Below are 25,172 nucleotides of genomic sequence, written 5' to 3'. Positions count from 1 at the left end.
TCAAAATGCTTAATTTATACCCTAAACTCTGCTGTGCAAACACGTTTACCTACTTTGCGGACCCCCTCAAACTCACACCGTCAGGATGGGGGGCGCCATAGCTACATTCATCACTTCATCCGAGGATGAGCAACATCACCAGCCTCGCCAGGCACGCCGTCTGCCTCCGCCACGTGGAGCTCCACAACACAGTGCTGCGCCACAGGCACCTGAACAAAATAGTCATGCAACTACACATACACCCACTGTAGGGTGACCCAATGGGTGGCATCAAGTGTGGGTGTTCATGGTGAACCTCATGAAAGGGACTTATTACACAAGCCAGTCAAGAATGGCCAAGACATGGCAATAGTGGTGACAATAATAATATTTAATGTACCATTAACAAAAATCAAATATAAATAAAAAACATGACAAACCTTCAAACACCCTTGTGCATCCCCTTTGTGCTCACAAAACCTTCGCCTTACGCTTACAAGTACTCCTACTTGGTGATTCCCCTGTGGCTGCAGCAGAGGTAGTGGCAGGTTGCTCTTGTTTATGCCCTGACTGATTAGATGCTTTGGGCCTACACCCTCTGGGTTTTGGTGCCCGTGAGGGCCCCTCCAAAGACTGCTCCACCTGCACCTGTGCAGGTGCAGACTTGGCCACCTGGAGAGGAAGCAGCATTGTGGGTACTGGTTGAGAGGGGGGCAACGGGTGAGATGTGGGGGCGCTTTGAGTGGCTTCCCCACTTCCATGTCCCCTCTCCTGGGCCAGGCCCACAGCACTCCTACCACTCTGCTGGACGACAGTTTGGAGGACATGTGTGAAGCCTTGTAAGGCCAGTGCCAGAGTATCTGCCTGCCTGCAGAAAGTTGCTCACCCTGAGTCCAAAGGGCTGTCGTCAGGGCCTCAATGGACTCATTTGTGAGCCGTGCTTGAAGCTCACAAGGAGGCTAGCCTTCCCTCCATCGCAGACATTCCCGCACTTACCCACGATACTATCTCAGAGATGTCCTCACGTCCCTGTGACAGTATCTCAGAGATGCCCTCATGTCCCTGTGACAGTACCTCAGAGATTCCCTCCTGTACCTGTGCCACCATTCCACTCATGCAGGAGTTGGACTCCTCCATCCTCTGCGCGATTGTGGAGAGTGCGTGTGGCACCTGTTCCAGCACCTCGGCAATGTGCTGCTGCCCCTCAACGACTCTCCTTTTCACAGCTGGCCCCCAGGGTTCAGCATCTGGGTCCAGCTGAGCAGAGCCTAGAGAAGAGTGCTCCCACCGACGCGGACTCTCCACAGCTGCCCCCGCCACCAGGGTCTGCTTGTGCTCACATGTGTGTTGACGCACCATGTGCAACCCCAACTAAGTAAGGACGGGGACCCACCGAGGTGTGTGTATCTGCGCTGGTGGATGGCTCACTCAGTTGTGACGGCGCCCCCTCAGAGGCCGGCAGGTCCTCTGAGGAATCATCCTCTGCCGTCACGGCAGTCGCTGAAGGCCCTGTAAGAGAACAGAAGGCAATATTAAGCATGATGACAGATGTTGAGGTGCTGAAGATGGCAAGGCATGTTAACATCATTTGTTATTGTGAGTGCTGAATGTTAAAGCTCTGTCACCAGCCGTTTGTCAGGTGACAGTCTCTGTGTCCCTGACGGACAGGCACTCTAAGGTGTGGCTTAGTTCCAGAGCCTTCTGCTCCACGTCTGTGAGGACGACCAGATGTTGCGGCCCCCCTCCGGTCTTCACCCTCTCCCGTGCATTCTGGGCTCTCTTCTCCTATAAGGGGAGAAAGTAGAGAGGCGTGAGTGAGGGATGGTGACGTGGCCAACCGCTGAATGCATTGGTTTGGGTGAGGCTGACCGTGAGAGAGATGCATCAGAGGGTGAGTATCAGACAGTGCCATGACATTGTATGAGGATTGGGTTGAGTGGTAGTGGTGGGATGATTACTGGGGAGGTGATTAAGTGCAGGTAAGTTGAGGATGAGGTTTGAGTGGGTGTGAGGAGTGATATGATAGAGTAGTGTTGGCAGTGCAGAAGGAGTTGTGCGGTGGGGGCAGTGATGTGGAAGACGGAGTGTAGGAGAATGAGTAAGTGTACTCACTTTGGCTGACCTAGTTAGGTCAATGAAGCACTTCCTGCACTGTATCCATGTGCGGGAGATGTTGCTGCTGCTGGTGACCTCCTCTGCCACCTTGAGCCAGGCCTTCTTGGTGGCAGAGACAGGCCACTTCCTCCCATCTGCCGGGTAGAAAAAATCCCTCCTCCTCCTCACCTGGAGTGAGGCATCAGTAAATTTGGGAGTAGCCTTTCCCCTGGTCTGCTCCATTCTATAATTTTGGTTGTTTGCTGCAGGAGCAGCATTGGAGGACTGTCCCTTTAAGAAGAGCTCCTCCAGCTGACAGCCTGTAATGCGGGTGCGCAGGTTTCCAACGGGAAACCCGGAAGCTACATTAAGTGGCTTCAATTTACCCACGATCGGGTGGGGAACGGTCGGATTTAACTGCGCTCACTCGTCCCCTGCTGCCAACCCGCCTCCCTGGTAATATTGGGGCCATTAAATCATGATGGTCCCTATCCAATTTTAGAATAGTAGGTGATGGTCATTGGTCTTGCCACCCATGCACCAAGGGAGATGGAGAGATAACTTGGCGAGCCATTGAAGAAGAAGAAGTCAAAGGGACAGCCCTCATCCCCACTTGCTGAGATCGCAAACAAAAGGCCAAGGGGATACAGGGGTAGTGCATCAGGAAGCCTGGCCCAACACTGGGAAACTCATTTATCTCAAGCCCAGAGCTGGTCAGAAATAGAATGCTGACCAGGAAATGTTAAGCAAGCCTGCTAATAAGGGTGTTGTGAGCATATTTTTATTTTTGTTGTTTTTGAGGAGAGTTCTGCAGTTAGTTGAATCAAGATCAAATTTTTAAAACTGTTACTCTGTACATTCACTTTCTGCCTGTAAAATAAAGCAGTTTAACCATTCACATCTAAAGTGATTCAGTCCGCCCTCAGAAAGATGGAGAAGTGGAAGACATGATATCCAGTCCTATTGTTACGCACCCTGGGTTATGCTGTCATATCATTAGATATAGAACACACTCCTGAATGTAAGACGCTTACAGGAGCGGCCAGCACCATTGTACCTGAGAGAATATCTAAGGCAGATCCAAAACTTGTAACACCCTGATTTTCCTTCATTTTGTGTTTTTGTACCATTTTCACCTTTTAAACTTCAATTTTATTTTTTTTCAACATAATTTAATCTATCCTTTCTTTTCACACTTTTTTATTTTAACATTTTTTAGTTGTTGTTTCTTCCTCCTGGATGGAAGTAAGTTTTTTTTAATTCATTCTTGGGATATTGGTGTTGAATGCAAGTCCAGCATTTATTGCCCTCGAGAAGGTGGTGGTGAACCTTCTTCTTGAACCATTGCATTCCATGTGGTGAAAGTACTCCCACAGTGCTTTTTAGGTAGGGAGTTCCAGGATTTTGACCCAGCAACGATGTATAAACGGTGATACATGCCCAAGTCGGGATGGTGTGTGACTTGGAGGGGAACTTGGAGGTGATGATGGCTAGGACGTAACCAACTTTAATCAAGCTGAAATATTGAAAACCGACTCAGTCCATTACGGATGTGACATGGTTATTCTTTGACTCATTTTGTGTGTAAAACATGGAAAAGTGTCCGTTGACAAATACTCTAGCTGATGATAGCCTTCCAAAATCGAACAGAGCTCAGAGGAGTAACCTTGACAATGATTTTTTTCAGGGGGGTCCATTGTTTTGTGAACTTATCTTTTAATAATTTAAAGTGTTATATGCTGTCTTCTCTCTTAAATATGTTTTTCTTGGGAGAATGTGCAGCATAATTGAAATAAAGAAATCATTTGTAATTTATAATAATAAGATGGGGAAGAAAAGCATTTAACTCCCAATAAAGGCCATACGTAATAGCCTACAGGAAGGCCTCCTTACAATATCCATACGTGAGTAAAAAGTTGCCAGTTTTATAAGTAATTTTCCTCGTGTCATTGCCATTTGCAAAATTGTTATTTCATGGAAGGGAAGATTCCTGAATGCTGAATGTACTGCACTGCATTTCATGTCTCCTTGTTTGACAGTTCAATAAGAACTATTAAAATTAGCTTGCAATTCATGTGGCTTTATATTAAGAATTGAAAATAAATATCTAGCATAAGAGGAATGGAAAAATGGGGACGTGAAAGGCCAGAAAGAGTGGAATCACTGGAGAAAAATCCATAATCATGGATTAATCACAGACATACAATAATCACAAGGGCATGCAGACTCCTAAATGCTCATATGGACAATGACAGGCATATGCAGGTGCATGCACTCACACCCATACAAAACTGTATTTGTTGATCCTTACCCCAAACAGTAAGAGTGCATTTATTTATAGTATAACCATTATCCAGTTTATTTGTTGGAGGTATTTAATGTATATTTTCTAATGTTTAAAATAACAAGTAAAAGCTTACTTCTATGCTATATAGTAAATTGCTGTAATCGTAGAAATTAGGAAGAGTTTTAATTCATCTCTACTTTTTTAGTCAGTATTTTAGGTCCCAATTAACAAGTTAATGCATGTCTTTATGCTAAGCATATTCTGTTTAAATAGATGTTTCCACTCTTCAGCACACGTGCAATTTTAGTTAGGGAGTAAACAAGTACACCATGTGAAGCCCTGTTGGATGTGGTAATATCTAAAAAAAATAATACATTGTTGGAACAGATCATTCTGAATTGCGCTGCAAATACTTCTGAAACATAAGGGCTACTACTACTTCAAAATATAAACCTGTTCATAAACAGTAATTTGACTGATTTCAGTTTTTAATCTTGGAAAAGCTCCAAGGGTTTATTTGTGACTGGAAGGATGTTTCCAGAGGGGTTCCGCAGGGCTTAGTACTAGGTCTATTGCTCTTTGTAGTATATATCAATGACTTGGACTTAAATGTAGGGGGCTTGATTAAGAAGTTTGCAGATGATACAAAAGTTGGCCGTGTGGTTGATAGTGAGAAAGAAAGCTATAGACTGCAGGAAGATATCAATGGTCTAGTCAGGTGGGCAGAAAAGTGGCAAATGGAATTCAATCTGGAGAAGTGTGAGGTAATGCATTTGAGGAAGGCAAACAAGGCAAGGGAATACACAATAAATGGTAGGATACTGAGAAGTATAGAGGAACAGAGGGACCTTGGAGTGCATGTCCACAGATCCCTGAAGGTAGCAGGAAAGGTAGATAAGGTGGTTAAGAAGGCATACGGGATACTTTCCTTTATTAGCCGAGGCATAGAATATAAGAGCAAGGAGGTTATGCTAGAACTGTATAAAACACGAGTTAGGCCACAGCTTGAGTAAAGTGTACAGTTCTGGTCACCACATTGTAGGAAAGACGTGATTGCACTAGAGAGGGTACAGGGGAGATTTATGAGGATGTTGCCAGGACTGGAGAATTTTAGCTGTGAGGAAAGGTTGGATAGGCTTGGGTTGTTTTCTTTGGAACAGAGCAGGCTGAGGGGCGATTTAATTGAGGTGTATAAAATTGTGAGGGGCATAGATAGAATGGATAGGAAGGACCTATTTCCCTTAGCAGAGAGGGGCATAAATTTAAAGTAATTGGTAGAAGGATTAGAGGGGAGTTGAGGAGAAATTTTTTCACCCAGAGGGTGGTGGGGGTCTGGAACTCACTGCCTGAAAGGGTGGTAGAGGCAGAAACCATTATTGCATTTAAAAAGTACTTGGATATGCACTTGAAGTGCCTTAACCTACAAGGCTGTGGACCAAGAGCTGGAAAGTCAGATGAGGCTGGATGGCTCTTTTTCGGCCACTACAAACATGATGGGCTGAATGGCCTCCTGTGCCGTAAATTTCTATGATTCTAAGTACATGGGGCTCGATTTTCGCACCCGCAATTGGGTGCGTTCGTGGTGGGGGGGGTTGCGAAAATCCGGGATTCCCGGGGCGGGTCTGGAGCCCGGCTCCAACCCGCCCACTTCCGGGTTCCCCAGTGACGCGCTGACATGCGCCCGCAGCCCCTGCATGTGGGACTCCCGCCGGCAATTAAAGCCGGCGGGGTGCCACTTAAAGTAATTAAACAGGTACTTCAGGTCGTTTACAGACCTGATTGACCTGATATTTTAGGAGGACTGGGATTTTGAAATGAACTGAGACTGTTTCCCATACTGGGGGAAACACTCCTAGTTCAAATGGACGTGTTGCAGCCATCAGCCTGTGGCAGCTGCAAAGGTCCATTTGACAGGTGGGGGGGGGAGACCCTCACTCATTGCAGGAGGCCACTCTGTCACTTTGGACAAAGTTTGGCCTCCACCATCCTCCTCCTAACAATAAAATTCACCAACTTGCACACTTACCCCGGGGTCCAGACACATGTACCTACCTTGCGGACTCCTCAAATGTACATCTTGCGGATGGGGGCCGCCATAGCTGCAGTCATGACCTCCTCGGAGGACGAACAGCATCACCAGTCTCGCCGGCCACGCCATCCACCTCTGACACGTGGAGCCCCACAACACAGTGCTGTGACACATCCACCTGCACAGCAGGAGGGAAGGCAACAGCAGAGATAGATGCGTCGCAGAAGGCACTACCCCCGCCACAGGGTCCACAGACCGAGGTTCAGCTTTCTAGACCTCTCTGAGCAGCAGTGCACATGGAGGCTCAGAGTCACTTGACATGTAGTCGTGGACATCTGCAGCCTCCTTGATGCCGAGCTGCTCCCGGCTGGCCCAAGCACCATCTTCTTACCTGTCGTTGTCAAAGTCACCACTGCCCTAAACAACTTCGCCTCCGCATCCTTCCAGGGTGCCACCGGGGACATCGCCGATGTCTCTCAGTCGTCTGCACAAAAGAGCCCTGCAAATACACCTACACCCACTCTGCAGTGACACAATGGGTGGCATCAGTTGTGGGTCTTCATAGTGATCCTCAAGAAAGGGCATTATTGCACAAACCGGACAAGATTCGCAAAGACGTGGCAGTAGTGGTGACAATATAATATGTTATGTGACTTGATCAGAAATTAAATATAGGTAAACACCATGACAAACCCTCAAACACCCTTGTGCATCCCCTTCATGCTCATGACATGTTTGCTTTACGCTTCCTACTGCACATATGTGATACATGCCCTGTGGCTGCAACACAGGTAGTGGCAGATTGAGTGAGGCTGACCGTGAAAGAGATGCATGAGAGGGTGAGTATGAGATAGAGCCATGAGATTGTATGAGGATTGGGTTGAGTGGTAGTGGTGGGATGAGTACTGACGAGGTGAGTAAGTGCAGGTAAGATGAGGATGAGCTTTGAGTGGGTATGAGGGGTGATGTGATAGAGTAGTGCTGGCAGTGCAGAAGGAGATGTGGGGTGGGGGCGGTGATGTGGCAGACGGAGTGTAGGGGAATGAGTAAGTGTACTCACTTTGGCTGACCTACTTAGGTGATTGAAGCACCTCCTGCACTGTATGCAGGTGCGCGATATGTTGGTGGTGTTGGTGACCTCCTCTGCCACCTCGAGCCAGGCCTTCTTGATGGCAGAGGCAGGCCACTCCCTCTCACCCGCTGGGGGGAAGATCTCTGTCCTCCCCCTCCTCCTCACCCCATCCAATAAGAGCTGGAGTGAGGCATCATTAAACCTGGGAGCAGCCTTCCCCCTGGGCTGCTCCATGCTGTAATTTTTCCTATTTCCTGCAGCATCAATCAGTGGAGGACTGCCCCTTTAAATAGGGCTCCTCCAGCTGACATACCTTGCTGCGCATGCGCAGTCCGCCCGCCGCGCAGCTTACCAGCGGGAAACCTGGAAGTACAGGTAAGTGGATCCAATTAGCCTGCGATTCCGTGCGGAGCACACTGATTTCACCGGGGGGGGTTACCCACGCGCCCAGTCGACCCCCCGCTGAGAACCCACCACCCTGCTAATATCGAGCCCCTGATGTCAGGAACGCAATTCCAATTGGACATCCAATTAGGGACTGCTGGGTAGAGAAGCTTAAGTACAGTAGCCAAATAAGAACTCGTGAACTACTTTCATCTTGCTTCTTCTTCTGGCCCACATCCCTGTTGCCTGTGTTGAATCACAAATCCATTAATTTGTATTCAAGTGCTTATTCCTCAAGTTCTATTTAGTTTGCAGACTCTTGAGCAAATTATTATGTTTTCTCTGTCCTTTTTTCATTCACCTCACTGAGCCTTTTTTAATTTCAAGAACTTGGATTATGGTCTCTTCCAGGCCTGATATTTCCAATGTGCAAATCTCCTCTGTCCTTGTAGCCCAGAGATCATCTCCATGATTTAAGGCCTGTGAGCATCTGAGTTGATCTTTGAATTTTTTCAGGATTTTATGGTATGACTTTTTAGTTCCAGGCTCTAAGTGGTGCCTGCTACAAAATATTAATGGTTTGAATATTTCATGTTACAGGAGCCCCTCTGCCAGCAATGGGAGTTGAATGCACACCACTTTCTGAAGTTTGCAGTCCTTCTTTGCAGAATAAGAAGGATTAATATACTAGAATTGATGCTTGAACTGCTGGCTCAGTTCCAAAATGACACTATAATTAGAAGTGTGAAATTCTCATGCATTTAAGTTGCAAAATTAGGGGCTTTAGCTGCACCCTAACTAGAATCAAGTCCCTGCATGCTATCAAAAGGGGCCTTTTCAAACAAAATGAGTAGCTAAGAAAATCTTGTATTGAATTTTGGGGCTTTATTTTCATAGTACTTACAATGCAAAAGATAAGACTAAAACTATTTGCCTCAGGCTTCCAATCTGCAACTATTTTACTTTCAGGTCACAACCAGCAATAGATAACAAATTGTTTTGAAGTAATACTTGATTTTGACCACTTATGACCACAGAATTCTGGTTTTAAACTGTAATTCCCTAATTGTTGCTCATGTAGAAATAGATTGGCTTTCTTTCCTACTATAGATGTGATGTGGAAGGTAGTCATGATGTGGAGATGCCAGTGATGGACTGGGGTGACAATTGTAAACAATTTTACAACACCAAGTTATAGTCCAGCAATTTTATTTTAAATTCACAAGCTTTCGGAGGCTTCCTCCTTCGTCAGGTGAACGATGTGAAAATGAAATCCTCGAAATGAAATCGCATTTATAATTCACAGAACAATGCTTGGTGAGTACAGACAGTTTTTTCAACTGCCCGTTGCCAAGGCAATCAGTGTGCAGACAGACAGGTGTTACCTGCCAGGTCTCAGAATATACAAATCACCAAAAAAAAACAAACAAAAAAAAAGAGATAGAGAGGTAGAAACATAGAAAAGACAGCAACTGACCCGTTATATTAAAAACAGATAACATTTGTTCGCTGGTGGGGTAACGTGTAGCGTGACATGCACCCAAGATCCCGGTTGAGGCCGTCCTCATGGGTGCGGAACTTGGCTATCAATTTCTGCTCGACGATTTTGCGTTGTCGTGTGTCTCGAAGGCCGCCTTGGAGTACGCTTACCCGAAGGTCGGTGGATGAATGTCCATGACTGCTGAAGTGTTCCCCGACTGGGAGGGAACCCTCCTGTTTGGCGATTGTTGCGCGGTGTCCGTTCATCCGTTGTCACAGCGTCTGCATGGTCTCGCCAATGTACCATGCTCTGGGGCATCCTTTCCTGCAACGTATGAGGTAGACAACGTTGGCCGAGTCACAGGAGTATGAACCATGCACCTGGTGGGTGGTGTCCTCTCGTGTGATGGTGGTATCTGTGTCGATGATCTGGCATGTCTTGCAGAGGTTACCGTGGCAGGGTTGTGTGGTGTTGTGGACGCTGTTCTCTTGAAAGCTAGGTAATTTGCTGCGAACGATGGTCTGTTTGAGGTTGGGTGGCTGTTTAAAGGCGAGTAGTGGAGGTGTGGGGATGGCCATAGCGAGGTGTTTGTCCTCATTGATGACATGTTGAAGGCTGCGGAGAACATGGCGTAGTTTCTCCGCTCCGGGGAAGTACTGGACAACAAAGGGTACTCTGTTGGTTGCGTCCCGTGTTAGTCTCCTGAGGAGGTCTATGCGATTTTTTGCTGTGGCCCGTCGGAACTGTCGATCGATGAGTCGAGCGTCATATCCCGTTCTTACTAGGGCGTCTTTCAGCGTCTGTAGGTGTCCATCGCGTTCCTCCTCGTCTGAGCAGACCCTGTGTATTCGCAGGGCCTGTCCATAGCGGATGGCCTCTTTGACGTGGTTAGGGTGGAAGCTGGAAAAGTGGAGCATCGTGAGGTTGTCCGTGGGCTTGCGGTAGAGTGAGGTGCTGAGGTGCCCGTCTTTGATGGAGATTCGTGTGTCCAAGAAAGAAACTGATTCTGAGGAGTAGTCCATGGTGAGCTTGATGGTGGGATGGAACTTGTTGATGTTATCGTGTAGTCTCTTTAGTGATTCCTTGCCGTGGGTCCATAGAAAGAAAATGTCGTCAATGTATCTGGTGTATAGTGTTGGTTGGAGGTCTTGTGCAGTGAAGAAGTCCTGCTCGAACTTGTGCATGAAAATGTTGGCGTATTGGGGTGCGAATTTGGTCCCCACGGCTGTTCCGTGTGTTTGGGTAAAGAACTGGTTATTGAAGGTGAAGACATTGTGATCCAGGATGAAGCGGATGAGTTGTAGGATGGCGTCCGGAGATTGGCTGTTGTTGGTGTTCAACATGTCATCAATGAGGACAAACACCTCGCTATGGCCATCCCCACACCTCCACTACTCGCCTTTAAACAGCCACCCAACCTCAAACAGACCATCGTTCGCAGCAAATTACCTAGCTTTCAAGAGAACAGCGTCCACGACACCACACAACCCTGCCACGGTAACCTCTGCAAGACATGCCAGATCATCGACACAGATACCACCATCACACGAGAGGACACCACCCACCAGGTGCATGGTTCATACTCCTGTGACTCGGCCAACGTTGTCTACCTCATACGTTGCAGGAAAGGATGCCCCAGAGCATGGTACATTGGCGAGACCATGCAGACGCTGTGACAATGGATGAACGGACACCGCGCAACAATCGCCAAACAGGAGGGTTCCCTCCCAGTCGGGGAACACTTCAGCAGTCATGGACATTCATCCACCGACCTTCGGGTAAGCGTACTCCAAGGCGGCCTTCGAGACACACGACAACGCAAAATCGTCGAGCAGAAATTGATAGCCAAGTTCCGCACCCATGAGGACGGCCTCAACCGGGATCTTGGGTTCATGGCACGCTACATGTTACCCCACCAGCGAACAAATGTTATCTGTTTTTAATATAACGGGTCAGTTGCTGTCTTTTCTATGTTTCTACCTCTCTATCTCTTTTTTTTTGTTTGTTGTTTTTTTTGGTGATTTGTATATTCTGAGACCTGGCAGGTAACACCTGTCTGTCTGCACACTGATTGCCTTGGCAACGGGCAGTTGAAAAAACTGTCTGTAATCACCAAGCATTGTTCTGTGAATTATAAATGCGATTTCAGTTCGAGGATTTCATTTTCACATCGTTCACCTGACGAAGGAGGAAGCCTCCGAAAGCTTGTGAATTTAAAATAAAATTGCTGGACTATAACTTGGTGTTGTAAAATTGTTTACAAATGTGGAAGGTAAGCACAGAGTCAGAGTAAATGGAGCTTAACACTGTAAATTCATGGTGGATATGATGTGCCAGCAAACTGTTCCATAGTGTGTTAAAAAGCAGGTTTATAGGAACAGTGTACATTCTTAAGCTTAGCCCTACGACCAGGGGAAACTACAGAGTAAGGCTGGATACTTCCCCCACAGGAGGGGAGGGAGCATTGCTGACCACACTTACAGATCAGCTAAAAACTGCTGAAGACTGGCATCAGCCTGCCTGCTCACCATCTTGAATGGGGAATGGTGGTGATCCACAGAAAAGAGAACTAAAAAGAGGGGAAGAGATACGCATGAGAATTTGATCGTTTTATGGCATTGGAGTTGTGTTGATAGTACTGACTAGTAGAAAGGCTCAAAGAAGGCGGTAGGAAGAAACATAAAAGTTTACAGCACAGAAGGAGGCTATTTGTTCCATTATGTCTGTGCCAGCTCTTTGTTAGAGCAATCGAAAACTAATCAGAGCTTAGGCTTCTAGCTGAAGGCACGGCTGCCAATGGTGGGGTGAAGGAAGTAGGGGATGGTCAAGAGGCCAGGGTTGGAGGAACGCAGTCTTCTTGGAGGGTTGTATGGCTGGAGGATATTTTGCTATTAACCAATTCAGGATTTAATTCCTCCCCGAAATCCTGCGCTTTTGTAAACATTGATGCCAAGTACTTGTTAAGTATCTCCGCCAATTTCCGTTTATATTATACTAACTCACTATCCTCTTTCTGTAGGCTGCCACCACATTTAAAAATTGTCTTTTTATTGATATATTTGAAGAATATTTTACTGTTCTTAATACTTTTTGTGATTCCCTCTTCCTACTTCCTGATCTCTCTTTTAACCTCTTTCCTTATTTTCTCATATTCTCTCTTGTTTTTATCATTTCAGTTGTACTTCTTCTTTGATTTTATTTTGTTTCCAACACCTTTATTTGTTGATGGCATCCTGAAACTTGAAATTATCTCCTTTTTAAATGCAGAGGGTTGTTAGGACCTAGAATGCCCTACCAGAAACAGTGGTGGAAACAGAATCCATAATAACTTTTAAAAGGGAAATGGATAAATAAATACAGTAATTTTTTTTTAAATTGAAAGGGTGTGGCGCAAGGCAGTGGAATGGGACTAAGAGAACCAATGCAGACACGATGGGACAAATAGCCTTCTGTGTTTTAAAATTCTGTGGTTCTATGTCTATAAACTCATTTGATATGATTTTGAACAATATGGCTATCTCATCATTTATTAACTGGTCTGCTTCATTTTGCTATGCGATCTTCTCATTGAAGGCTGTCTTTTACTGTGAATATTACAGACACTGTTATTTAAAGTACACGTGGATTTTAAAATATTTAAGTTAAAAAAGCATTCCATATTTAAATTTCATTCTATATCAAAGTTTCTTTTCTTGTAGCTGGCCCACCCTACACATTATATTTTGGTGTAAAGTTCTACGCAGAAGATCCTTGTAAACTTAAAGAAGAAATAACAAGGTAATATGATGAAAACATAAACTTTGCTTCTTAAGTCGTATATAACTGAACATTGTGGTTTTCTGGTCAATCAGCTTTATGGAGTTCTATGGGACCAGCTTGATGATGTTACCATTATGTTTGCCTTTGAAAATGTTTTCAAATGAGTGGAGTGGAAAATAAGAAAATTTCTTGCATATAATGGATTTACACAGCAGTATTTTACAAAGATACAAGTAGAGGAATTGTGGAAAATGATAAGGGGCTGAATTTTGTTGCGGGTGTATGACAGTGAATCCATTTCTGCCCTTTTTTATTTTCTTTTTCAGGCAGTAACCAATGTATATGAAATATCTTTGTGTGAAAGGAGAAAAGTTAGTTTAGCACCAACAGTGAGTCAGGTTGCAACATTTAATATAAATTTGCTATTTAAACCTCACATTGAAGTTCTGCCTCACTAAGAACATAAGAACATGAGAAATAGGTGCAGGAGTAGGCCACACAGCCTGTCGAGCCTGCTCCGCCATTCAATAAGATCATGCTGATCTTCTACCTCAACTCCACTTTCCAACCCTATCCCCGTATCCCTTGATTCCCTTGGTGTCCAAATATCCATCGATCTCAGTCTTGAATATACTCAACGACTGACCATCCACAACCCTCTGAGAGAAGAAATTTTTCCTCATCTCCGTACTAAATGATCGACCCCTTATCTTGACACTATGACCTCGAGTTCTACACTCTCCAGCCAGGGGAAGCAGCCTCTCAGCATCTACCCTGTCAAGCCCTCTAAGAATTTTATACGTTTCAATTAGATCACTTCTCATTCTTATAAACTCTAAAGAATATAGGCCCATTCGACTCAATCTCCCCTCATAGGACAACCCTCTCATCCCAGGAATCAATTTAGTGAACCTTCGTGGCAACCCCTCCAAGACAAGTATATCCTTCCTTAGGTAAGGAGACCAAAACTGTACACAGTACTCAAGGTGTGCTCTCACCAGAGCCCTGTACGATTGCAGCAAGACCTCCTTATTCTTATACTCCAACCCCCTTGCAATAAAGGCTAACATACCATATGCCTTCCTAATTGCTTGCTGTACCTGCATGTTAACCTTCTGTGATTCATGTATAAGGACACCCAAATCCTTCTGATTACCAACATTTCTTAGTCTCTCACCTTTTAAAAAATATTCTGCTTTTCTATCCTTCCTACCAAAATGGATAATTTCACATTTCCCCACATTATACTCCATCTGCCACCTTTTTGCTCACTCACTTAACCTGTCTATATCCCTATGCAGCCTCTTTGTGTCCTCCTCACAGCTTACTTTCCCACCTAGCTTTGTATTGTCAGCAAACTTGGATACATTACACTCGGTCCCCTTATCTAAGTCATTGATATGTATTGTAAACAGCTGAGCCCAAGCACTGATCCTTAAGGATGGAAATGTAGCTATGTGTGACAAGAGAGAATTGTAAACAATTTTACAACACCAAGTTATAGTCCAGCAATTTTATTTTAAATTCACAAGCTTTCGGAGGCTACCTCCTTCCTCAGGTGAACATCGATGTTCACCTGAGGAAGGAGGTAGCCTCCGAAAGCTTGTGAATTTAAAATAAAATTGCTGGACTATAACTTGGTGTTGTAAAATTGTTTACAATTGTCAACCCCAGTCCATCATCGGCATCTCCACATCATGACAAGAGAGAGGCAGGGGAAGGATTCAGCAGGAATACTTTTTGTTCTAAGTATTCACCATGTTTTAAAAAAAAGTCTTAAAATAATTCATGCCAAGTAACAGAAATCTTCAATATTGTTGCATCACAAAAAACAATCAAATCGTGTTTCTGCTTCTTTCCTCAGCTGCTCCGGTGACTGAGGTTGTGGGGATGGTCTTTGTGCATCTGGATTGCCTCCATTCTCTTCAGTGAGAGTTGGTACTTTGGATTGAGCTAGGGCTGATCAAGAGCCACCTGTTTATTCAACAGAACTGAGCTAGTAGTGTTTTTTTCTGTGGTTGGGCAGCTCTCGATTAACATCCAGTACTGGCTCCCATTGAAATGAATGGAGCCACTCCCAAGTGGGGGTAGTGGCGGGTCTGACACTGCATTAGATCGCTGTCAGTGAAGTATTGTTACGTCTGGGACTTCAGTAAACCATCAATTAATTCCATCATTCATGTCATGGTGGGACACTTCATATTTAACCAGGCTCCCAAAGTGCAATAGCGCAATTGGGAGCCTGTTTTAAATTTAACAGTTGCCTCACAGGTTACCCTGGGCTCGGGAAACCAGGCAGTAAAAGGGAGGCGGGAGCTGCAGGCTCAAGAAGGTAAGTGCTTTATTCAGCAGTCCTTGTGGGCTAGGACGAACAGGAGTGCTCCCCCTGACCCCTGAAGGAAGCTTTCAGCCACCGCTCTGCCAATCGTGGCCTCTCTCTCTCCTCTACTGCAATCGCAGACATCCCCCCACTCACTCCCTGCCCCAACTGCTGCCTCAGTGAGCCACGATCATGGCTGACCTTCCCCCACCCCATCAGGCCCCGATCTCCAGCCTTCCCCTTTCCCGATTGCCTCTCTCTTCCCCCCTCTCCCCGCTCAGGCTCCGGCCTACCCTCTCTTGGTTGCTGAGGACCGTCCCCAAGGATCCCTGGCTGCGGCCTCCTGCCGCTAGTTTTCCTGCACGGCGGCCGACCAGCTTGTCAATTTGGCCAGCTTCTGGGCGGGAAATGGAAGAAAAAAGTTTTAATGAGGTCCTGCTGTTAAATTCAGCAAGATCTCCAACTCCCCGGCCTTGCCGGGTTTTCCCCGCACTACTGCGCTCCTCCACACCCTCCCCGTCTCCTCATAAATATCGGGGCCCATGTTTCTGTGAGTGTCATTTGATAGATGCCTGAATCAGCTTTGACTTGATGATCTTCCAATTATAGCCTGATTTTTAAAAAATGGAAACACTGGATGGATCCAGCTTTACAATTTCCTAACTGATACCTTATTTTCTCATTTTAGATACCAGTTTTTTCTGCAAGTCAAACAGGATGTCCTTCAAGGTCGACTGCCTTGCCCTTTAAACATTGCTGCACAACTGGGTGCATATGCTATCCAGTGTAAGTGTATCTGTCGTATGCCATGCTGTTTAATGAAGTTTTATAATGTGTGTTACATGAACTGTAATGAAGGGCTACTGTTACAGTGACCATACTATTAATGCTGGGACTGTAACAAATCCTCAGTTAACTTTATTGGGCAACAAAATGTGTTACGTCTGTAAAAATAAACAGTTGGCAATTTCTGGTTTGTTGCACCTAGTACACTTCTAATTTTCAGCCTAAGTGCTCCTTTTACACAGTGGGAGCACATATTAGGAAATTCTGCACCTCAGTCCGTGAGTTTCTGAACATTAATTTTAATAGTCAGAAAATCACAGGCTGGGGCTGGGAATGTGGAATTTCCTGATATGTGTTCCCGGTGTGTAACAGGACTGTGGAAGCTGAAAATCCAGGCCAACATATCCTAATACAGTGAAAAGTTATATTATTATAATTAGCAGCGTCATAGTGTCAGTTTGCCATGGCACAATAATCATAGGGATGAGATCTGAAACAATTTGTTAAAAAATATGTAAACAATTTTACAACACCAAGTTATAGTCCAGCAATTTTATTTTAAATTCACAAGCTTTCGGAGGCTTCCTCCTTCGTCAGGTAAATGTTCAGGAGCTCCTTGAAGCCTACGCATTTATACATATAGAACAATACATGGTGTTTACAGACCATGCATTTAAAATATGCATTTGGAATAATTAAGGTTAACTTGGAAAATCTGAATTTAAGCCAAACCGAATGATTCATTTTTGTATAGGCCTAACCGTTTAAGGAAACAGGTGGACTATTTTACAGATTTTAATCCTTTCCATTCATGTATAACTACATATTAGCTGTAATTCACCAGAGATTTACATGTCTCCATAGTGTTATAGCACTTTCAGATGCGTGTCATTTTGCTGAAAAGTGAGTTGGATTGGATCATTCTCTGATTAAACTTAAGCTGCTTTTACACTACGCTAAGACCCGTGCTACTGGCACCAGTGTCATGCACCTGACTGCACCCTAGAAGTAAATTTGTGGGATTTGCTAAGGCCAGTGGCTGCCCACTGGCCGTAGCAAATTCTGGCAAGTTTAATTTTGGGTTGCACCTGCATACGTTGTGATTTGGTGCTACTTGGATATGTTTCGTGCTGGGGCTTTCCACTTACACACTTGCCAGCCTGCAATTTTTCCCCCTTTCGTTTAAATGGACTGGGAAATTGTGTGCTGGCAAGTGCAGAAATGACAAACCCCAGTCCAAATGTCCAAGGGCCAGATGTGACTGACATGTTTCCTTTTCATTGAATTGTTGAAACGAAAGTTTGATTTTTCCATTTTACAGAAGAAGGTTTTGAAAATGTATTTGGAAAATGAGACTCTTGTTCAAATCAGGAAGGAATTGCTAACAATTGCCATAGGATTCCTGAGTTCAGATCTGCTTGTATCCCTACCCCCGTTCCAATGAGATTGTCCTGAAATAATGTTTTTAAGGCACCAGCGAATTACACATTTGAGAGAAGTAAGAGAGGAACAGTATTATATCAATGGAAATGAACAGAAATGACAGGTTCACGATACATTGATAGACTGTTTAGCTAGCACAACACAATATGAACCAACACCTTAATATAAGCATTTGGAGAAAAATTCTGTTCACTTGCATTGCTGAAAAATAGCATTAGCATTATAACATGAGGAGCTAAATGTCTTCATTATTTTAAATTGGGAAACCTAGTTGAAGGTCCAGTGCCTATAGTGTATATACCTATGCATATAAATATGAAATTAATCCCACACCACCAGGTATAGCAGTAAGACCTATTGATTAAATTGATTGTAAATGTGAAAGCTAAAATATGATCGATTATTATTTTCTCTCTATTCAGCTGAACTTGGAGATTATGACCCTTACAAGCACACAGCGGGTTATGTATCTGAATACCGCTTTGTTCCTGATCAGAAGGAGGACCTTGAAGAAGCAATGGAACAATTTCATAAAGCATTAACGTAAGGACATTCTGTTTTTCTCAGTAAACAAATCAGACTTCAGGAAGTATTAGCTAATTTCATAATGTATACAGGATTTCTCTGAAACCAATGAGAAAAAAGTACAATAGTATCTTTTGTCACCATTAATGAGTGGGGTTGCTTATATTAATGACCTGGAGAATTTTAACAATAGACACTTCTGCTCTGTTAGTCTTGCTGAAATCTGAAAAGCTTCTAACACATAGTATGAAATGTTGAGTGCTTCACATAGAAGGAAAAAGCCCAAAGAATCTACTCCCTCTGCACAAACAGCATTCTTTGCAGAGATACATGATAACCAGATTTCACATTCCATGGTAATAATGTTGGCTCCTGGGACACGCAATTTAATGAGAGACAATGCGAGAATGCCACATGTCTGAGTTTATTTGTAGGTTCATACAGAGATATGGGGCTCGATTTTCAAGCTGAAGTGCTGGTGCATTGGGGTGGGGGGCTCCGAAAATTGGGGAAATCCCGAGCCGGTTCGGAAGCCGGCTCCAACCCGCCGACTCCAACCCGCCGACTTCTGGGTTCCCCACAGACGCATCTGTGTGCGCGCGCGCCTCACGAATGCAGAAGACCCATCAGTAATTAAAGCTGGCGGGATGATAGTTAACACGGTTATTTATTTATTTTTTTATTCGTTCATAGGATGTGGGCATCGCTGGCGAGGCGCCATTTATTGCCCATCCCTAATTGCCCTTGAGAAGGTGGTGGTGAGCCGCCTTCTTGAACCGCTGCAGTCCGTGTGGTGAAGGTTCTCCCACAGTGCTGTTAGGAAGGGAGTTCCAGGATTTTGACCCAGCGACGATGAAGAAACGGCGATACATTTCCAAGTTGGGATGGTGTGTGGCTTGGAGGGGAACGTGCAGATGGTGTTGTTCCCATGTACCTGCTGCTCTTGTCCTTCTAGGTGGTAGAGGTCGCGGGTTTGGGAGGTGCTGTTGAAGAAGCCTTGGCGAGTTGCTGCCGTGCATCCTGTGGATGGTACACACTGCAGCCACAGTGTGCCGGTGGTGAAGGGAGTGGATGTTTAGGGTGGTGGATGGGGTGCCAATCAAGCGGGCTGCTTTGTCCTGGATGGTGTCGAGCTTCTTGAGTGTTGTTGGAGCTGCACTCATCCAGGCAAGTGGAGAGAATTCCATTGCACTCCTGACTTGTGCCTTGTAGATGGTGGAAAGGCTTTGGGGAGTCAGGAGGTGAGTCACTCGCTGCAGAATACCCAGCCTCTGACCTGCTCTTGTAGCCACAGTATTTATATGGCTGGTCCAGTTAAGTTTCTGGTCAATGGTCAATTTAGATAGCTTAAGTATTTGAAGTAGTTAATTTCATGGTGATTGAGGCAGGGAACCGATTTTCATTTCGCCTCAGCATGTTTCCCGTGATGTGGGAAACACTCCATGTTTTGGGAGACATGTTTCAGCCAACAGCCAGTTGGACATTGAAATGCTTGTTTGACAGATGGGGAGAAAAGGTGAGTTATTGCAGCAGGGCACTCTGGTCTTTCAGACAAACTTTTGGCTGGGAGATCTTTGTGTTTACACTGAAAATTCTTAGTTTCCACTCAGAATTGTTATGTTGACACACATTTACCAACTTTTCGGACCTCCTCAAACTGACACCATCAGGATGGGGATGCACCATGGCTGCGTTCACCACTGCATCCGAGGACGAGCAACATCACCAGTCTCGCCAGGCATGGCATGCACTTCTGCCATTTGGAGCTCCACAACACAGTGCTGAGCCACAGGCACCTGCACAAGAGCACAAAGGGCAACAACAGAGGGAGCGACGTCGCAGGAGGAAGTACCCTTGCCAGAGCTTCTACAGACCAAGGCTCAGCATCCTGGACACCTCTGAGGAGCAGTGCATACAGAGGCTCTGAGTGAGTCCCCAGGTGGTCGCAGACATCTGCAGCCTCCTTCATGTCGAGCTGCTCCCGGCTGGGCTGAGCGGCATCTCATTACTCGTCGCTGTCAAAGTCACCACTGCCCTCAACTTCTTTGCCTCCGGATCATTCAAGGGTGCCAACAGGGACATCGCCGGGGTCTCTCAGTCGTCTGCACACATGTGTAAAAGGCAGGTCACCAATGGCTTGTTCCGCAGGGCCTCGCAGTATGTCAACTTCCCCATGGATGACCTCAGCCGGACGGAGAGGGCAGTGGGATTCCACTGTGTGGCTGGCTTCCCACAGGTGCAGGGTGCAATCGATTGCACCCATATAGCAATCAAAGCACCTCCACACGAGCCAGGACTGTTCATTAACAGAAAGGGGTATCACTCTATCAACGCTCAGCTCGTTTGTGACCGCTGCAAAAAATTCCTTCACTTGTGCGCCAGATTCCCTGGTAGCTGCCACGATTCCTTCATTCTGAGGGAACCCAACATCCCGTCCATCTTCCATGCACCGAACACCCTTAAGGGCTGGCTCCTCGAGGACAAGGAATACCTCCTGTACTTGTGGCTTATGACACCTCTGAGGAACCCCATCAGCGAGCAACAGCGTCGATACAACGACAGCCACATCGTCACCAGGTCTACAATTGAGCATGCTATAGGGCTGCTCAAGATGCGATTTAGGTGCCTTGATCGTTCTGGGGGAGCACTTCAATACGCACCAGACAGAGTGGGACGCATTATAGTGGTGTGTTGTGTCCTGCACAACAAGGCACAACAGAGAGGGGTGCCGTTTGAGGAGGCCCCATCCACAACTGCCATCCACGTTGAGGAGGAGGAGGAGGAGGAGGACAAACCCATGGCCAGAGCAGTGGATCACCTGGCTGTTCGTGAAGCCAGAGAGTCACTGACATGTGAACGGTTCTCCTAACATCAGAAAGTGTGAAGAGTCCAGTCCTCTGACCACCTGGAAAGAGCAGCCCCAACACCAGCCGCACCCCCTCCCTGCAACTACACATACACCCTCTGTAAAATGACCCAATGAGTGGCATCAAGTGTCGCCATTCATGGTGAAGCTCATGAAAGGGCCCTATCACAAAAGCCAGTCAAGAATGGCAAGACGTGGCAGTAGTGGTGAGAATGATGACATTTAATGTGAATATAACAAAAAACAAATATAAATGGAAAACATGACAGTCTGTCAGACACCCTTGTGCATACCCTTCATGCTCACGAATCCTTAGCCTTCCTCTTCCTGCTGCTTCTACATGGTGCAGCCCGTGTGGCTGCAGCAGAGGTAGTGGAAGGTTGCTCATGTTCATGCCTTGACTGCTTAGATGCTTTGGGCCTACATCCTCTGGGGTTTGGAGCCCATGAGGGCCCCTCCAAAGACTGCTGCACCTGCACCTGTGCACTTCCATGTCCCCTTTCACCACCATCCCTCTTCTGGGCCAGGCCCACATCACTCCTGCCACTCTGCTGGAGAACAGTTTGGAAGACATGTGTGATGCCTTGTAAGGCCACTTTTAAAGTATCTGTCAGCCTGTTTAAGGCGGCAGAATGTTGTTCACCCTGAGTCCAAATGACCATTGTCAGGGCATGAATGGACTCATTTGTGAGCCATGCTTGAAGCTCAACGGAGGCTAGCCTTTTTTCCATCGCAGACATTCCCACATTTACCTGTGCTGCCATTCCACTAATGCAGCAGTTGGACTTCTCCATCCTCTGCACTATTGTGGTGAGTGTGCTTGGTACCTGTTTCATTCCCTCACAAATGTGCTGCTGTCTCTCGATCATTCTGCTTTTAAAGGATGGCCCCCGGGGTTCAGCATCTGCGTCCAGCTGAGCAGAGCCTGGAGAGGAGAGCACCCACTCTCGCGGAATCTCTGCAGCTGCCCCTGCCAACAGTGTCTGCTCGTGCTCACTTGTGTTGGTGACTCACCAGGTGCCAATCCAACTAACTCGCTACTAGGACCCACCGAGGTGTGAGTATCTGCGCTGATGGATGGCTTGCTATGATGTGACGGGGCACCCTCAGATGCCGGGAGCTCCTCTGAGGAATTGGCCTCTGCTGTCACTGTGTTCGTTGAAGGACCTGTAAGAGAACAGAAGGCAATATTAAGCATCATCACAGATGTGTCATGTTGCGATGAGCATACTGAGGTGTTCAACGTGGCAAGCATTGTTAACATCAATTCATGTTGTGTCACCAGACGTTTGTGGGGCGCCAGTCTCGGCGTCCCCGATGGACAGACACTCAAGGGTGCGGCTGATCTGCAGGGCCTCCTGCTCTGCGTGTGTGAGGACCTCTACTTGTTGTGGCCCCCCTCCAGTCCTCCCCCTCTCGTGTGCATTTTGCACTCTCTTCTCGAAGGGGAGAAAGTACAGACGTGTGAGTGATAGTGAAGTAGCCAGCCGATGAATGCATTGGTTTGGGTGAGGCTGACAGTAAAAGAGATGCATCAGAGGGTGAGTATGAGACAGAGCCATCACATTGGATAAGGATTGGGGTGAATGGTAGTGGTGGGGTGACTAATGGGGAGGTGAGGAAGTGCCGAGGAAGTGCAAGTAAGTTGAGGATGAGCCTTAAGTGGGTGTGAGGATCCTTGTGACGGAGTAGTCTTGGCAGTGCAGAATGAATTGGGGGGGGGTTGGGTGATGTAGAACACACTCGCAGGAGAATCAATAAGTGTACTCACGTTTGCTGAACTAATTAGGTAATTGAAGCGCTTCCTGCACTGGACCCAGGTGTGGGAGATGTTGCCGCTGCTGGTGACGTCCTCTGCCACCTCGAGCCTGGCATTGGTGGCAGAGGCAGGGCAGTTTCTTCCGACCGCAGGGTAAAACATTTCCCTCCTGCTCTACACCCCGGCCAGTAGCTGCTGCAGTGAGGCATCATTAAATCTTGGAGCAGCCTTGCCCCTGTGCTGCTCGATTGTGCCTTTGCTACAGCAAAAGCCTTTGGAGCAATAGCCCTTTAATAGAGCCACTCCAGCTGACAGCCTGTCATGCGGGTGCACAGTCCGTCCACTGTGCAGCTTTTGGATGGCAACCCTGGAAGCCACGTTAAGGGCCACCAATTAATTCGCGATCGCGTGGGAAACGGTAAGATTTTATTAGTCAGGTTACCCGCGTGCCCATTGACCCTCCCCCCCCCCCCACCCCACCCCGCTGCCATCCCGCTGCCATTTGAAAATCGAGCCCATGTTGTCCTACGTGATGTTACATTTCCATGGCCCCAGCAGCTGAAGAACAAATCAAAGGAGAGTTAAACATTCACCCTTGATATATATGTACTCGAAAACTCAGGTCCCAAGAAGAGTAGTAAGCCTGAGGATTGCAAGAGTTTTGGAAACCAGCAAAGGATGACCAAAAAATTGATAAAAAGAGAGAAAATAGAATATGAAAGTAAACTAGCGAGAAATATAAAAACGGATTGTAAGAGCTTCTACAAGTATGTAAAAAGGAAGAGAGTAGCAAAAGTAAACGTTGGTCCGTTAGAGCTGAGACAGGACAAATTATAATGGGGAAATGGCAGATGCATTAAACAAGTATTTTGTATCTGTCTTCACAGTAGAAGACACAAAAAAATACCAGAAATGGGGAACCAAGGGTCTAATGAGAGTGAGGAACTTAAAGTAATTAATATCAGTAGAGGAAAAGTACTGGAGAAACTAATGGGACTAAAAGCTGATAAATCCCCTTGACCTGATGGCCTACACCCGAGGGTTCTAAAAGAGGTGACTGCAGAGATAATGGATCCATTGATTGTGATCTTTCAAAATTCCCTATATTCTAGAACGGTCCCAGCGGATTGGAAGGTAGCAAATGTGACTGCTCTATTCAAGAAAGGAGAGAGAGAGAAAACAGGGAACTACAGTCCAGTTAGCCTGACATCAGTCGTCGGAAAAATGCTGGAATCCATTATTAAGGAAGTGGTAACAGGGCACTTAGAAAATCATAATATGATTAGGCAGAGTCAGCATGGTTTTATGAAAGGGAAATCGTGTTTGACAAATTTAGTAGAGTTTTTTGAGGATGTAATTAGCAGGTTAGATAAAGGGGAACCAGTGGATGTCGTATATTTGGATTTTCAAAAGGCATTCAATAAGGTGCCACATAAAAGGTTGTTACACAAGATGATGGCTTATGGGGTTGGGGGTAACATATTAGCATGGATAGAGGATTGGTTAACGGACAGAAACAGAGAGTAAGGATAAACGGGTCATTTTTTGGTTGGCAGGCTGTTTCCAGTGGGGTGCCGCAAGGATCGGTGCTTGGGCCTCAGCTATTTACATTCTATATTAATGATTTAAATGAAGGGACCGAGTGCAATGTATCCAAGTTTGCTGATGATACAAAGCTAGGTGGGAAAGTAAGCTGTGACGACGACACAAAGAGTCTGCAAAGGGATATAGACAGGTTAAGCGAGTGGGCAAAAAGGTGGCAGATGGAGTATGATGTGGGGAAATGTGAGGTTATTCACTTTGGTAGGAAGAATAGAAAAACAGAATATTTTTTAAATGGTGAGAAACTATTAAATGTTGGTGTTCAAAGAGACTTGGGTGTCCTCGTACAAGAAACACAAAAATTTAGCATGCAGGTACAACAAGCAATTAGGAAAGCAAATGAAATGTTGGTCTTTATTGCAAGGGTTGGAGTACAAGAGTAAGGAGGTCTTACTACAGTTGTACAGGGCTTTGGTGAGAGCTCACCTGGAGTACTGCGTACAGTTTTGGTCTCCTTATCTAAGGAAGGATATACTTGCCTTAGAGGCAGCGCAGCCAAAGTTCACTAGATTAATTCCTGATTGTCCTTTGAGGCCTTTACTCTCTGGAATTTAGAAGAATGAAAGGTGATTTAATGAAACATATGAGGGGGCTTGACCGGGTAGATGCTGAGAGGTTGTTTCCCATGGCTGGAGAATGTAGAACTAGGGGGCATAGTCGCAGGATAAGGGGTCGACCATTTAAGACAGACCTGAGGAGGAATTTCTTCACTCAGAGTGTTGTGAATCTTTGGAATTCTCTACCGCAGAGGGCTGTGGATGCTGAGTCATTGAATATATTCAAAGCT

General features: G+C 45.8%; 1 protein-coding gene across 2 annotated transcripts in view; it reads left to right on the top strand.

Annotated features, from left to right (window-relative positions):
* The window catches only part of epb41l4a (erythrocyte membrane protein band 4.1 like 4A), a 340,503-nt gene that overhangs the window by 169,410 nt on the left and 145,921 nt on the right, over window positions 1-25,172 (top strand). For both annotated transcript variants that reach the window (XM_067982951.1, XM_067982950.1), the window contains 3 exons: window positions 13,024-13,102; window positions 16,093-16,190; window positions 18,056-18,176. In XM_067982951.1, the coding sequence (XP_067839052.1) occupies window positions 13,024-13,102; window positions 16,093-16,190; window positions 18,056-18,176 (298 nt within the window). The remainder of the gene's footprint in view (window positions 1-13,023; window positions 13,103-16,092; window positions 16,191-18,055; window positions 18,177-25,172) is intronic.

The sequence above is a fragment of the Heptranchias perlo genome, chromosome 4 (assembly GCF_035084215.1).
Source record: "Heptranchias perlo isolate sHepPer1 chromosome 4, sHepPer1.hap1, whole genome shotgun sequence".
NCBI classification, from domain to species: domain Eukaryota; kingdom Metazoa; phylum Chordata; class Chondrichthyes; order Hexanchiformes; family Hexanchidae; genus Heptranchias; species Heptranchias perlo.
This window is presented reverse-complemented; position numbering and strand designations above follow the sequence as displayed.